The sequence below is a fragment of the Clytia hemisphaerica genome, unplaced genomic scaffold (assembly GCF_902728285.1).
Source record: "Clytia hemisphaerica strain Z4C2 unplaced genomic scaffold, Clytia hemisphaerica genome assembly, whole genome shotgun sequence".
Taxonomy (NCBI): Eukaryota; Metazoa; Cnidaria; class Hydrozoa; order Leptothecata; family Clytiidae; genus Clytia; species Clytia hemisphaerica.
The window spans coordinates 245997-260955 of NW_027104448.1; the positions used below are offsets into that span (position 1 = coordinate 245997).

At 34.7% G+C, this 14959-nt stretch overlaps 2 protein-coding genes across 2 annotated transcripts; both read right to left on the reverse strand.

The window, feature by feature from the left end:
- Positions 1-1382: 1382 nt before the first annotated feature.
- On the reverse strand, positions 1383-14940 carry LOC136821020 (alpha-N-acetylgalactosaminidase-like). Its single transcript, XM_067077260.1, has 13 exons — positions 14822-14940; positions 13299-13368; positions 12942-13023; positions 11854-11946; positions 11686-11722; positions 10379-10443; positions 9680-9898; positions 8812-8913; positions 8385-8459; positions 7966-8030; positions 7537-7594; positions 6776-6886; positions 1383-1583 (listed from the first exon to the last, which is right to left on the reverse strand). The coding sequence occupies exons 1-13, from the start codon at positions 14898-14900 to the stop codon at positions 1455-1457; spliced, it is 1185 nt and encodes a 394-aa protein (XP_066933361.1). The 5' UTR covers positions 14901-14940; the 3' UTR covers positions 1383-1454.
- On the reverse strand, positions 2791-5962 carry LOC136821033 (uncharacterized). The gene is made up of 5 exons (XM_067077268.1): positions 4253-5962; positions 3966-4110; positions 3584-3832; positions 3129-3336; positions 2791-2980 (listed from the first exon to the last, which is right to left on the reverse strand). Exons 1-5 carry the CDS (start codon positions 5882-5884, stop codon positions 2791-2793), a joined length of 2424 nt encoding a protein of 807 aa, XP_066933369.1. The 5' UTR covers positions 5885-5962.
- Positions 14941-14959: the final 19 nt, after the last annotated feature.

Here is a 14959-nt window from a genome sequence, read left to right on the forward strand (position 1 = left end):
CAAAAAGAATTACGTGTATAAAAATTACAATAAAAAAACAGGTGTAACACGAAAAAGGAAAAAAAGTCTGAAAAAATCCGAACCAAAATGATTGTAAATAAAAATTAGCTACAGCCTACAGTATGAAAAAAATTATCTAAAAGGCCCCGAAACTTTAACTAATTCATTGAAAATTCATTATAATTTATAAAATGGGTTCCCTAAAACTACTAAACTACTACTTTTTTTAAAATGGAGAATTTTTAATAAAATACAAAAACATGAAAAAAACGACCAAATTTCAACAAAAAACGGTATCGCCTAGCAGAATTTCAACAAGAGATGAAATCGAAAATGTTGCAAATCGATGTACAGAACAAAATTGCATAAAAGATGACGACAAAATGAGATTAGAATGTCATAAATGTCAACGAACACTGCATTATGCATGCACAGGACTACCATCTTACCAAATACAAATGTTCCTGAATAAAGGCTATCGAAAATACCAATGCATAAATTGCTGTTCCATCGATCAAGAGCTACATCGAAAAATCGTGGACCAGTCAGAGAAAATCAAAAGCTGCACACATAGCCGTAAAGAAATTGAAGCGTGCGAAAATATTATCAAGGTGAAAAACGAGAATGAAAGGAAGCTGAATGTTGCGGTTAAAGAATTACAAGCTAGATGTCAGGGATACGTTAAAGAAAGGAACCATGTTGCCGATACAATTCAAGCTCAATTTTTAGCGCTGGAAACTAAACTTACCACTAAAATCGAAGCTTCAATGAATGCGAAACCTATATATAACAAAACGAAAACAAATTCAAAGAAAAGTTTTGCCGAAATCACGAAAACCAATGACGAGTTAAATATATCCAGCATGAAACAAATACTTCGCAGCGAAAAGGTTGAAGAACAAATGGAAGAACAGAGAAAGCAATCAAGGGAAGCTAACATCATCATCCATGGAGTGGAAGAGAATGGCAATAGAGATGAAAATGATTTCGTAAACGAACTCCTAAACGACGACGTTAAAATAAACACAGAGCCAACTTACGTCTCCCGTATTGGTAAAGAATCAAATCGTACACGACCAATCAAAGTTGTATTTAATGGCGGGCATGTAAAATACAATTTTATGAGAAACTTAAGGGAATTGAAGCAGTACGACAAGTACGCCAACATGAGCATCACAGACGATTTAACAATAATGGAAAGAGACCAAGTAAAAGAATGGAGAAGTAAAGCAAACGAGAGAAATCGAGCAATGCCGCAGAGCGATTACAAATGGAGAGTGCGAGGAAGTCCTCAAGGAGGATTATATTTAAAAAAGATATTTTGTAAAACAAGATCGGTTTAGTAACCTTTGTAATAAACCAAACCAATGTATGAGCGATTTATAGAGGCCCATGTGCATGCACGGTGGCCTGGAAATCTGTAAAACATTATTATTATTATTAGTGTTTATCGATCAAGCTTTCGTCAGTTTGACCATGACTACGCCAGAAGGATTGACCATGGCTTTGAAAGTTCCATTGAAAACTCCCAAGTCTTTGTGTTGGTATAAATCTCGAACGTGCATCGGTGTAGTGATTTTAAGCTGAAAAAAATAAAGTGCCAAAAGTTAAAATGCTTTTGCTTCCAATCACAACTAAAAAGCTTAGAACACATTCCAAAAGAAGACAAAAATTTAATTTTTGTGTAATAATTTATAAACATTCGAATGATCATTCTTCATATAAATTTTCATTTCAAACAATATTTCGACCTCCTTAGTGGAGGTCTTCATCAGGTTTACAACCGTTAGTTGAGATCATTGTTTTGACGTCAGATGACACCAATGTAATTTTTGTGTAGATTTTTGCGGATTTGCAGTATTGCATCTAAGCAAACAGTAAAGAAGTAGGTCATTAGAGTATCTTTTGATTTGTGTAAAATCTAATCGACTGAGAATGACAGTAAATCAGCACTTTTACCGCCCTCGATTTTTATGGGTCAAAACTGCAGGTTATTTAAAATCGCTTCAGTTATTCAGCCGTCCTCAAATGTGCAAATACATAAACTCTCTATTAGGAATTACATACCGTATATAATTCATGAACGCGAACAGGAAATTTAACAGACTTATGAGGTTCACTCAATCAATCACTTAATCATATTTTCATTAGCCTTGATATAAGTCATTGCAATTCTTCTGGCATTGCATCACGGACCCAACAGCTGATTGGTTGTAAGTGACGTAAAATAAATAAATATGTCACTAGCAATCATACAGGGGTCACACTCTAAAAATCCCTATTATAGTATGATTTTATGCCAAAAAATGACCAAATTGTATGATTTTTTATGCCAAAATTAGTCAGATTTTATGCCAAATTGTATGCTCTTTCTTCAAATTTTATGATTATTTTATGCTAAAAATTTTTCCTCGAAAACTTCAACAATCCTAATATCATGGATTAGGTCTCAACCCATAAAACTAAAGAATATATAAAAATAATACAAAAATAATAAAAATAATAACAAAAAGAAAAAGGTTTTTTCAAAAAGGTCTAGGTACAGCTAGATAAGACTGCTAAAACTGAAACATAAATCTTGTTGTAGCAGACTAAAATGATGATTGAAAACTGTAACAAAATAATTGACATACATCAAAATCTTAATATTGTGAGGCTAAAACAAAAAAAATAGGCTGGAGGTCAGTAACTAGCTATAAGCTTTACTAAAGACAGGCCTCGGTTAAAGTAGATAAAAGTAGAACGAAATAATAACAAATATCAACAACTCTTTGCACATAACACTGATATCTATTTCTTTTTCTTGGCCTTCAGTTTATCCAGATCAGCTACCCATCGTTTTCTCGATTCAATTGCCATTGTTAATTTTGTTTGTGCTGTCTGTACAGCTTTCATGTCTTTCTTAATAATAGCCTCCCTGATCTCATTATTAGCCTCTTCCTCTCCATTTTCAGCAGTTTTTATGTCTTCCTTACACATTCTAAAAAAAAAAAGTTAAATTTTAATTTTCACATAAAACTATTTAGAATAACTGAAAAGAAATGAACATAATCATTGTGAATCAAATGCCCGAGCCTGAGAATCTTTTTATTTTATCATTTTTATCAGAAAATTTGCATTCTTATCACCTGATCATATCGTCGACAGTGTCGGCTTCAGCATTCTTTCTTTTTAGCTTTTCTCTTTCAGCCTTCTGCTTTTCTGAGATCTCTTCTTTCTCTTTTCTCAACTGTTGTTCAATAACTGATCTGGCATGAGCTTCTTTGACTGATTGTAATAATGATCGGGTAATTGGCACCTTTAATACACCTCCAGCTCTAGCAATTGCATCCTTGACTAAACAAAAGAAGAAGTTTAAGAAGGAAGTATAAAAAGCAAGCACGATAAAACCAAAAATGAGAGCATTTTGGTAACATTCCTGGAGATACTTTTAGCCTTCGAAAATTTTTTTCAAAATAACGATAAAAAATATTTTGAATGAGAATGAGACAATGCGATCTTAAGATTGATCAATGAGATTTATCAATCTTTCAAGACAGACCTATTCTATGGGCTTGAATTGTGTCCTCTCCAATTGTTGTACCATGTGCTTCTATTATTCTTTTATTAATGGAGAATCCTCTCTCAGGAATAGCGTTTCCATGGGAAAGACATAAAATGCATTTGACCAAAGCATACAGGTGAGGGTACTTTGGTTTTCCATCGTCACCAGTTAATTGACCAACAAATCTCCAATAATGATCAATTCTTTTGAATTTAACAGTGGGTTCTTTTTCAGGTTCAAGACCACAAACTTCGTATGCGTGCTCCCAATACTTCTTTTGCGAAGATTCTAAGTTTTATAAGGACAAGATGACTTCATTACAACTTAAAAAAGTCAAAACTTTAAAAGAAAGAGTTATATTTCAATCTGAAAAAACACATGAAATCAATTAGTAATTTATCAGCCAATCGATAAAACTTACTTTGTTTTTCTTTTGTCTGAGAAATGGTGTAGGTATCTTCAGGTATATCTTCTAACTGATATCTTGCCCATTGAGATCTTACTTTGTCAACTATTTCAAACTTTTCAGCGCACTTGAATACAGCCTCAATCTTCGGACCCAAACACTGCAAAAAACATTTATGATCAAAAGATGTGCTGGGCTGTTAGAACACAGAGTAGAAGGATAACACAACTAACACAGGAAATGCCTGGAAAACTAAATTAGAAACTCATTATAAGCTCCTAAGAATGTAATGCAATACTTACTTCTGCAATATACAATGTTGCATTGGATATACCACTATTTGAACCTGTTGTGTTTCTCTTCAGAGGATGGAGATATTGAGCATATTCGATAAGTTTTTTATCATGAGGAAGATGATTTAATAAGTATCCCACAGAGATTTGAAAACACTTGAGACAGTTCTTTCTGAATTGTTCTTCCTTCTCATTTGAAAAAAGGTTTCCTGAGAAAAGAACTTTTGCTTTGGCTCCAATTTCAACGTAAGCTGGCTTTTTACATTTTAAGTCTTGAGTAACATCAATGCCAAAGATATCATGGTTAGAAACAGGTGTAGGAGGCTTTTTTTCACTTCTCTTTCCTTCTATTTCCTCCTGTTCAAACAACCATCGCCTACGAACAAATTTCGTCATCAAATTCCTTGTGAGATCAGCCATTCTTGGCCATAAAACATGAATCATAGGGATACTGAATTGAAATTCTCTCAAAAAAGATTCAAAGTCCTGAGAAAAATAAAGCATGAAACCAAGATATGCTTCCAAATCATCACGTTTTAAGATTTTCACAATGCGTTCATATCTTTCACACTTTCTGAATCCGTCAGATTTCGGCAAATAAGTGAAAAAATATTTTTTAAGATTTTTTATTTGTTCAAGAACCCTTGCTCCAACTGGCTTCATACTTAGCCATCGGGTCGGCCCGTGCTTTTTGACGTATTCAGCCGTGACTTCAGTAATTTCCTCCATAGATTTATAATCCTCTCGTCTGGCACTCGATAGATGGAAATAAAAGCTCAAGTCATGAAAAAATGAATCGAAAGGAAAGTCTAGTTCTGAGAGACCCTTTCTGAAGGCTGAATGAACAGGGTGTAGAGAACATGTCCCTAATTGCAGGATTTCCGCTGAAGAATTCGTCTTAATCTTTTTTTGGAGAATTTTTTCAAATGCTAAATTAACATTTGGTCCATCCATGCCCATTTGAAGTAGCAAATGGTCATTAAGGTGCCAACGCTGCTTAAACTCAAGGTAGTGATCAACTAGATCGACTGCTTTACAATGTCCAACAAATAAAGAGCCAAGATACGAGCTTTCCACTTGGTTTGTAGCCTTGGACCAGTATGTAGCATAAGCATCATATTGCTTTTTCACTTGTTTGGTTGTCGTTTCATCAAATTTGAAACCAAAAGGGGTACTGTCGATGTCATCCATAATTTCTTTTTCAAAGAATGGTGCAAGGCCATGCTTGACAAGATAGCTCATCTTTGTTGCACCACACGTGAATGACTTCAATAGCTCACAAGGGAAAATTGACTTGAAAATTTCAGTTTGTTCAGTTGAGCATGAATAAGGTATATTTCTATTAACGTAGAATAGAGAGTGGACAGCCTCTGCTCTTAAGATTTCATCCTGGCTGGAAAGGGTAAAGGTTCCAGAAGATAGATTTGCTGTACCAGCAACAAATCTTTTTTGGTTTTTATACAATCCAGCATGTTTTTTGTGGGTGTCACTATCTGCGTGTGATTTTACTTGGTTTTCACCCCTATTGTTAATCTTGAATGACTTTTTACAGAATTTACAATGAGCCTTGGTTACATCACTATCTTTGGTAATCCAAATAAATTTTTCTTCCCATGCAGGATTATATTCTGTTCTCCCCATTCTGTTTTTATTCTTAGTTACTTTCTCAATATGCTTATTTCTAAAAAAGAGAAAAAAGATTGTTAGTCTAAATTAACCTTAAAAATCTTCTTTTTGCGACACAGAAACGAAATGTACTTTGCAGGAAGAAACCTTTCTGAAATTCTATGACTATGAAATAATCAGTCTGGAAGCTTTTTGCTGACAAAATTCTTAAAACCTATTGCAAAAACCAATATAGTAAACTAATAAATATTTTGAGCAAAAATAAAGTTCATCACCATATATATCTGTATATATATAAATAAATTTTACATCAAAAATCTATTCCTAGATAAAAGATTGGACCTAGAACTAAGTTCAGTGAATTGGTTTTATGTTGATCTACAAAGTTTCTCGTCTTAACAAAAATTCCTGGCTTTTTGGTCAAATTTTATGCTCAGTATGCCAAGACCTTATATTTTATGCTATTTTATGCCAATTTTGATAAAAAGATTAAATTGTATGATATTGTATGATTGTATGCCGAGTGTGACCCCTGAATCAATCAGCTTGTGGGTGCGTGGAAGACATTGCAATGGTGCATATCATGAATTACATTTTCTGTTTGCGTTCGTGAATTTTTTACGGTACTTAAAATCGCATGTGTTGTCTGTACACAGACTCAGTATCTACGGCTAATACCGTAGAGGGTCTGTTGGCATTGTCTTTTTTATTTGAGGATTTTTGAACCGACCGCTGCGATGGAGTGTTGCTGAGAGAGGGGAGACAACGAGAGAAGTGTTGCTATTTATAAATCATACCTCATCGCAGAGGAACAATGACAATGCGTGCAGAGTGCATTACGAAGCGATAAACGTGACATACACTCCGGTATAGAGTACATCAAGTGGTACGAGAAATGAGAAATACCTGTGAAAAATCGACGCTCATAAAAACTGGGTTATCTTCACGTGTGCTCATGATAGCCACAGCCATTCCACCGTCGGCTAGATCACGAACCCAATTCTGTTGATTGTTTTGCTATAAAGAAAGAAAGAGAGAGAGAGTTGTTGAATTCTCGCTGAATTTCAAGTCTTAATCGCTATGAATAATGCTGAGCTTGCAAAAACATTGCAACTTCTAAAACGAATCATCAAAACAAAAAAGCGCGCGTTACGTCAGTTCATAGTTCTTTATGAAAATGGAATGTCTAAAGTTATATAATGCAGTCCATCAATTTAGAGCGCTTTTGCGACGAAAATGTTGAATAAGAATTACAACGAATGATCTACACTGCTGATGATTGAAGTAAATATTTCTGCATTGTTTTCGCAAGATCAGCAAACAGCTTCATATATGCAAAGATTGACTTTAAAATATCTTATTAAAAGATCACATTTTACACGCCCGGGAAAGACCCAGCCAGAAATACACCCTTTTCGAATTAGGTCAATGTTTAGATTCCGTGTAAGCAGCACGAAAAAATGTCAAGTAAGTAACTCTGTGATTGGATAATATGTTAATGTGTGCAGCTTTCAACAAATAAAAGTTTATTTACTTGATATTTTTTGGTACGAATAACATGAAATCAAAGCAAAAAACTAATTTGAAACCCGTCTATTGAGTGCACGACCCTGAACACTTTAGACGAATGCCATACATTATAGGCTAAAGAAACTTGTTTGACAAACCTTATAGAACCTTCTACCCATTTTGCCCATAGGATCTTGATTGACAGCAATCACTTCGCTGAAAAATAATGATATAAATTCTCAAAAACAACAATGCTAATTGCTCCGTACGTTAAACAAACCCAACAAAAGTAAGCAGATTTGAAATGATTCAAAACATAATACATGCTGAAGATATCCTGAAGATTGATTTGATAAGTAAATGGAAATAAAATTGGGCTCCGTCACATTTTGGGTATCACCATTTTGCACCATTGTACAAAATTCAGGAAAAACTTAGTAATGAACCAATCCCGAGAAAAGCTGGTAACAGACGGGCGAACGAACGAACGAACAGACGGACGGACGAAGGAACATGGGTTGATTTATAGAACCTCCAGGTAAGTTCAATTTGAAGAAATATGATGATAAATGAAAAAAATATCTTACGTGTTTAGCAGGATATCCTTTTGCCAATCTTTCATGGAAGACAAATCGGCAGACATGAACAAAGGCTGAAAACATTTGAATAAAATTTTGCGACACTTTGCGATATAATGGAAATTTTCGAAATTAGGTATTTTATGAAAGTACATTCATAAGAGGTTGCAAAAAATGAATTATTCAATTATCTAATTCAGTTTGGTGGCTAAGAGAGCCCAAAGTACAAATAGACAGACATGAACAAAGGCTAAAAACGAAAAAACAAGCATAATCAATTCGAAATCAAATCAGAGTAAAACCAGAAGAAATCCTTTATCTTACCACCAGACAGTTATTAAATCTTCTGATTCAGTTGCAGTAAAAGTAATATTTGAGATCTTTGAAGCCAAGTTTTAGATACAGAGCATTAAAGTTTAATTCCTTACTGCAGCTAAGATGGACCACATTGCGAATTGTGTTTTCGATTGATCTTCACTCAAGCTGTAGTCACCAATTAAAAGCTGGAATGAGAGGAACAACAGTAGCGTAGCTTATTGAAGTCAAGGAAAGAAAGATCTTTGATCAGGTAAAGTTTGTCTTTATCGAAATGAAATAGCTTAAGGGAACAAATTTTGGCGGGAATTTAATTTGGCGGATCAGGTAAAAAGCTAATTTTGACGAGAATTTAATTTGGCGGATGACAGATTTTTAAATCCGAGATCAGGGTTAAAATATTGATATCGGGGGTAAATTGTGAAAAATCGGAAATAGAAAGCCAAAACTTCTTCCCTTAAGGTAGCTAGTGTTTTACATAAGATATCAGTGACTAAAATTTGGTATCATTCACCGAACAGACCCATGGTCTATACTCACCATATCAATATCATTATAAGCACCATTACTAACGTATGGGATGATTTCATCTTGGTGGTCACCATTGTAATTGATGATGCTCATTACACTTCCCCAAGAATCCTGATAAATGAAAAGTTAGAAGTATTCTTGCAGTGCAAATACAGTGGACTCTCGCTAATTTTCGACTATTTTTCGAATTTTTCTATAATTCGAGCTCATTCTCAGTTCCAGTCACCTTCCTAAAATACTCTCTGTAATTCGAATCTCTCTGTAAGTCGAACAAATTGAGAGAAATAACTGTAGATCGAAGTACCAGTTGAAAGTTCAATAAAACGAAGCACAAAAGCTGCATCCAGAACTAACGCCACACAGTGGGCAATAAATGAATATCCCCCAAACCACCAACACCATGTTAAATGTATAGATTGAAAAAAAAGAAGGTTAAAAACCTGTAACGACTTTTAGTGATTATGGAAAAAGCGGACGTGATTATTGGGGCAGATCTTGCACCCTTACAATAAAACAAATATCATAGTGATGCTGGCAGAATATTAGAAAGTCTGTTGTCAATGTCTCTTCTGCTTTGTACACTCTACATAAGTAAGTATATTCGTCTGGTGGCTTTCGTTTGAGCCGGGAGTGAGGGAGTCTATCCCCTTTTCTATTTGGGCTAGGCCTGGGAGGTCGAATGATCAGACCTACTCTCAGCTCCCAGTAATTTACCGCCTAGATCAGATCACCAATCTAAGCTTCTCGTTCGCCGAGTTGGCAGTGGCCGGGGATCGAACCCACGCCCTTGGATTGTAGTGCGAAAGTTCTACCGACTGAGCTACGCTACCCGACTTAACTCTAATATAAAGTTAAGTAAGTCACATGATGATCAAACCTGAATATCTCCATAGTTTCGCCAGATATTACAATATTTGGCAATCTCTTTGTAGGGTTTGTCTTTAGGGATGTACGCAGGCCAACTGCAAGAATACAGGATGGGACGTTGTGTTTGATTCAACCAGAAACCGAACGTTTCATATCCGTCATGGAAAAGGTTATTACACGAATAACACCCATCTACTTTCAACATGTCAATACCCCACTCCGCAAATGTCTACAAAATAGAGGAAAGAAAAGTTTGATTACCAATTTCAAAATTTCTCAGTATCTTTCTAATCGAGATTTAAAGGACTTTAACGTCCATTTAATCTCTCCTGCCACTTGTATGCTTACGCAGCATTTGTAAACAAAAGAAAGAACAGCATTTCTCAAACTCCCGCGCCAAGCAAGGCACACATTTCGAGAAAATTCTTTTGTTAATTCTGCCTTGTCAACATAAGAGGTGTGCCTCCTTTGTATATCATAATGAAGAATATCTGTAATATGGAATATTGCTGAACACAACCAAAACATTGACTTGTCCAAAGTATTTTTGGCAATCTTTCAGTGATAAATAACGCTAGTTTTTTGTTTTTTGGTACATTTCATTACAAATCACAAGACCGGACTGAAATATATTTTTCGCTTTTTTCGTATTATCTATGTACTTTTGATGAAAATTTCCTAATTCATTCATTTCATATCAAAGTCTTACATTGGCATCCTTTTGCATGTGAAATATGCTTCCTGGATAACCACCACATGTTAAAGTTCCAAAATCTGTACAAGAAGAAAAAGGTAGGAAAGACATTTTACACAATGATGGCTCTCAAGGTTTAAAATTCAAAAGAGGTCACATTAATTCCCTTCACTTCACCCTACAAAGCAACAATTTTTTTGGCTCTATAAAATCTAAATAGTCCAAACTAGACGGTTCCCGTCGTCGCAAACGCCGGTTAACGGTTTTGCTTGTACATCAAAAGCCTTTAAAATACGATAATGTGGGTTAATTCCTGACATCGTTTTGGCTTAAAATGCCGAATACAATAATAAAAATTATACTTCTAAACTTTCTACATTAGTCAAAATTTTGTGTCTGAAAGCCTCGATTATATGTCTTTTTAAGATAACGGAAGTTTGTGTCCAATGAAAAGCCATAGTGACCCTGTCAAAATTATGGAGGGTACCCGTCGTTGCAGATGCCCAAAGGTGTCTGAGGTGGTGAGAGGGTTGCTTCTAGGAAAGAAAAAGCCTTAGTTGTGAAGGAGAGGCTCGCGCTTCGCGGTTGAGCACTGAAGGTTTTCCCGTTTGTTGGCTTCACATGAGGACGCTTAAGACCGGCGCATATGCAATGCAACCAACATTGAAACCTTTTTAAATAATGTTAGACGAAGTTTAATCATCAAACAACAATGTTGGATTTTGTTGCGTGTGTTGATATAAAATAATTCGAAATCGTGCAACAAAAATGCCACACCTTTTTATTTGAAACTTTGTGACGTCGCAGTACTTTGTCATGAAATTGACGTCAGAACTTTTTTCGTTTACAAATAGCAGTGTAGAGTCTTCTCTAATCCGAGTTTTCTACGCTTGTCAAACTTAGCGCGAGACTTTTTGTATTGAAGGTGGATAGGTTTTCCATCCGCGGCGTTCAAATTTTAGAAACCTTAACATATGTTACTGGGCTAGCGTTACAGACATTTTTCATAAACTCATTTAGTATAGTAAGATAAGTATAAGAGGCAAGCTAATAAAATAACATTGACTCTAATGTCACTTGATGTCGAGATAATTCAAGTTGCGATCTTAATATCCTAACCAAGCCATAAACATCCCACCCAGGATATGAATTCTGGCCTAATTAGGCTAACATCCTAAATTGGCTATCACAGCCTAATTTGCAATACTTCCTGACCGTTAACGTTAGAAAGAGGGTTTCCAGGATTTAGAAGTTACAGAAACAGATGTTATTTAACAAGAACAGTACCACTTTGAAAACAAATTGAAGTTAATTGACTATACCTGTGTAGATTCCCAACTTCAGACCTTTGCCATGAACCTAAAAGTGTAAAATCAAAATCAAAATGTAGAACCAAAACCAACAGAAACAAAGTTTGTTAAATTTAAAGAATCAAGAGTAAGAAATCCACCCATCGAATTCAAGACCAATATCTCTTGCCGGGTTCTTACATAATCAGCGAGTTCTTTAATTCCATTGGGAAAACGTTTCTTATCGGCAACCAATGTACCATCTTCTGTTCTTGCATGTTCGGGCCAGCAATCCTGAAAGAGTGAGAGTTTCTCGTGAATCGGTATACGCTGAAGATTTGCCTGTACAGCTATTTTCAAAATTCATTGCCGCGCAGAGGCGAGAAAAGTAAGATACACTCTGGTACAGAGTAGCTGTTTGTTCGTGTGGTATGAAATACATTGGTTTGACAAATCGCAATGTAGATGGTCAGTAGTTGAATCACCCTAATCATGTATTCCAATGGGAAGTGATATCGAATAGACCTGGGAACACAAGCATACGCAAAAACTTAGAAGCTGCTCTTATTGCCTCAAGAGACCTATACTCTTAATGACCAGCTTGATTAAAAAAGGCTCCTTTTATTTCGCAATGGTGTAACAATAGATTTTTAATGACTTTCTTTTATTAACTTTTTAGCAGCTTTTAATTGTTTTTAGACTAATAAATTTGCGATTTTGTGATTTATAATTTTACTATCTATAGCACTGATGATGGCATAAGACCGAAAAGGTTCTGCTTGAATTTTAAATAGAATTTTGATACCTTTTTTTTTCAAAAGTTTTTCATACAAGGCAGTGGCGTTGTGGCAGCGGAGCTTTTTTGAAGGGGCGCCGAAGAGCAACGGGCGCCAAAAAAGATTTTTTTAAACGCCCCAATCTTAAAAATAATATTTTATGCGCCTTAAATTGCACCCCAGGACCAATTTTACTGAGATAATCTTAAATTACTTGCATTTTTTTTAGCTCGCTTCGCTCGCAATAAAGTTAATTGGTAACTTCTTTGCAATCTAGCTAATTTACAAGTTTTTTTTTGTGTACAATATAATAGTATTATTAAATAAAAATCTAACTGCGCACCAAGACCAATTTGCAGACAACATTATTGAAATCATAAAACATCAATTTTTTTGGGTGGGGGCGCCACTTTGGAAAACTGGGGGCGCCATTTAAGAAAAATGACTTTGGCCCCTCCAGAAAAATTTTCCCACAACACCACTGATACAAGGCATTGAATCAAGTGAACTTACATCGATATTGACATAACTATAACCAGCTTTAAGATAACCATCAGCTTCCATGATATCTGCAGTCCTTCGGAACAATCCATCACTGACGAAAAAACGATTTAAAAGATACAGTTCCAATACCTCATCAAAACTTATTCCAATTATTTTCCCGCTAAGAAAAGTTCTGCGAAAGGGGCTGTCTTTCCCTGAATCAAAATGGTAAAAGTTTTACATCCTTTTTGTGAGCCCGACGGAACAATTTGATACAAATATCATGAAATAGAGTAGGCACATTTCTCTCAAATTCTTTTCGAATTTTCTTGACCATCTTGTGATTCTATTAATTCCACTCTATGAGAAAATGTAGCTTTTATATACCTGACGCATTGCTTAGGATATGTATCACAATCAATAATGCATCGGTAGCGTTCCCATTGCAACCACCCCACTGTAAAGAAGATGAACAAGAAAGTGATTGAAAACAAGAGAAGAAAAGTGCTTATTATACTCTTTTTGGCTCAGCCGTTCTATTTTTTCGTGATTTTCGAGCTAAAGTTTTCTTTAAGGTATGTGTTTACCTTTCTTGACACATTCTCTTTAATTGATCATATCTTTAGAACAACAAATTTTTATATATCAAAAGTATATATTTTCTGAATATATTCTCTTTCTAATGGTAAAAGTTTCAGCTGAATTTAAAAAACTGGGCAGGATATAATTAAAATCTTAAGAATTTTAACCTTACCTACTTTAAAGAAGTTAAAGTCACCCATAGCTTTTGAATTTTGAAAAAACAATTTCGATACTATGTTCCCAATAGATCGAACTAAAAAAGTGTCTTGGGATTTTTTTTGGAATTGACTTTAACTCTTTAAATCCTAAATTCTGTAAAAATATCGATAAAAAAGTAAATTTAAATGTGATTTTTTCAGTTATCTGTAAATTGAGGAAAAAAAACTCGGTTAGAAATAAAATCCTAAGACACTTTTTAAGTTTGATCTTTTGGGAATCTCATAAAAAAAGAATGAAGTCGATATCTAAATGCTATGGGTGACTTTAACTTCGTTAAAGTAGTATGGTGTGGTAAAATTTCGTTTTCTTCTATATCAATTTGAAATTTTTAACGAGATGACTGCTGTTTATTTGAGTAATCAGCGAAATGTGTCAAAAATATTACTATTCAATAGAGGTGAGAATAAACATCAGCTGAATTCTCTCTTTTGTCTTTGTTGTTTCCGAAAGTGACAATTATTTGAGTAAATAACCCATCATAAGACGAACTTTGTTTTGAAATTTAAATGGTTATAACTCTGGATCAAAAAAGGATTTTAAGATCGCGATTTTACCAAAATGAAATTCAGTAACTTTTCTTCCACTTTGACTGCAAAAAAATTTTTTGACAAAAAATCGGAAAAAGGTGTACACATTCCTTAATATGCTTTGCTTTCTTTAGCATTTTCTTAGCATGTTCTGAAGTCACAGGCTAGGATTGTTCTCAATTTGTTCTAAGGGTTTTGGCAAAAATTGAGTTTCGTTTTCTTATAAGACTTTCTTATTACAGTATGTATTTTATACAGAGCTTTCCATTCGATTAAAGATTTTCATTATGATACACATTTTTTTCTTTATAAGTAACCAGTTTGGTAAGGCTCGAACCCTGAAATTTAGTCGTAAAGTAAAAGCTTTCTAAGCATGGCAAACGATAGCCCTTAGCCCGATAAGCATAAATATGGTATAATATCAGGCGTGTTCAAAGTAAATTTTTCAGAAAATAAGCTAGAATGCTAAGCAACCCTAGCCCTGACCCGAAAATTGGAGTTGCCTATAAAAAAATGTGTATTAAACGAATATGGTTATAGGGAAAGGGCTAGTTAGCAAAAATAATTAGCAGACAGACTTACTTGGAGGGGTTTTTGCTAGACCATTATCCAATGAATTTACAGCAACCACTATTGCCAATAACACCAAGAGTTTCTGCATCTTTATTATTTGTTTAATTTCATTTACTTAGTACACTGAAAATAAAGGGAGATTAACAT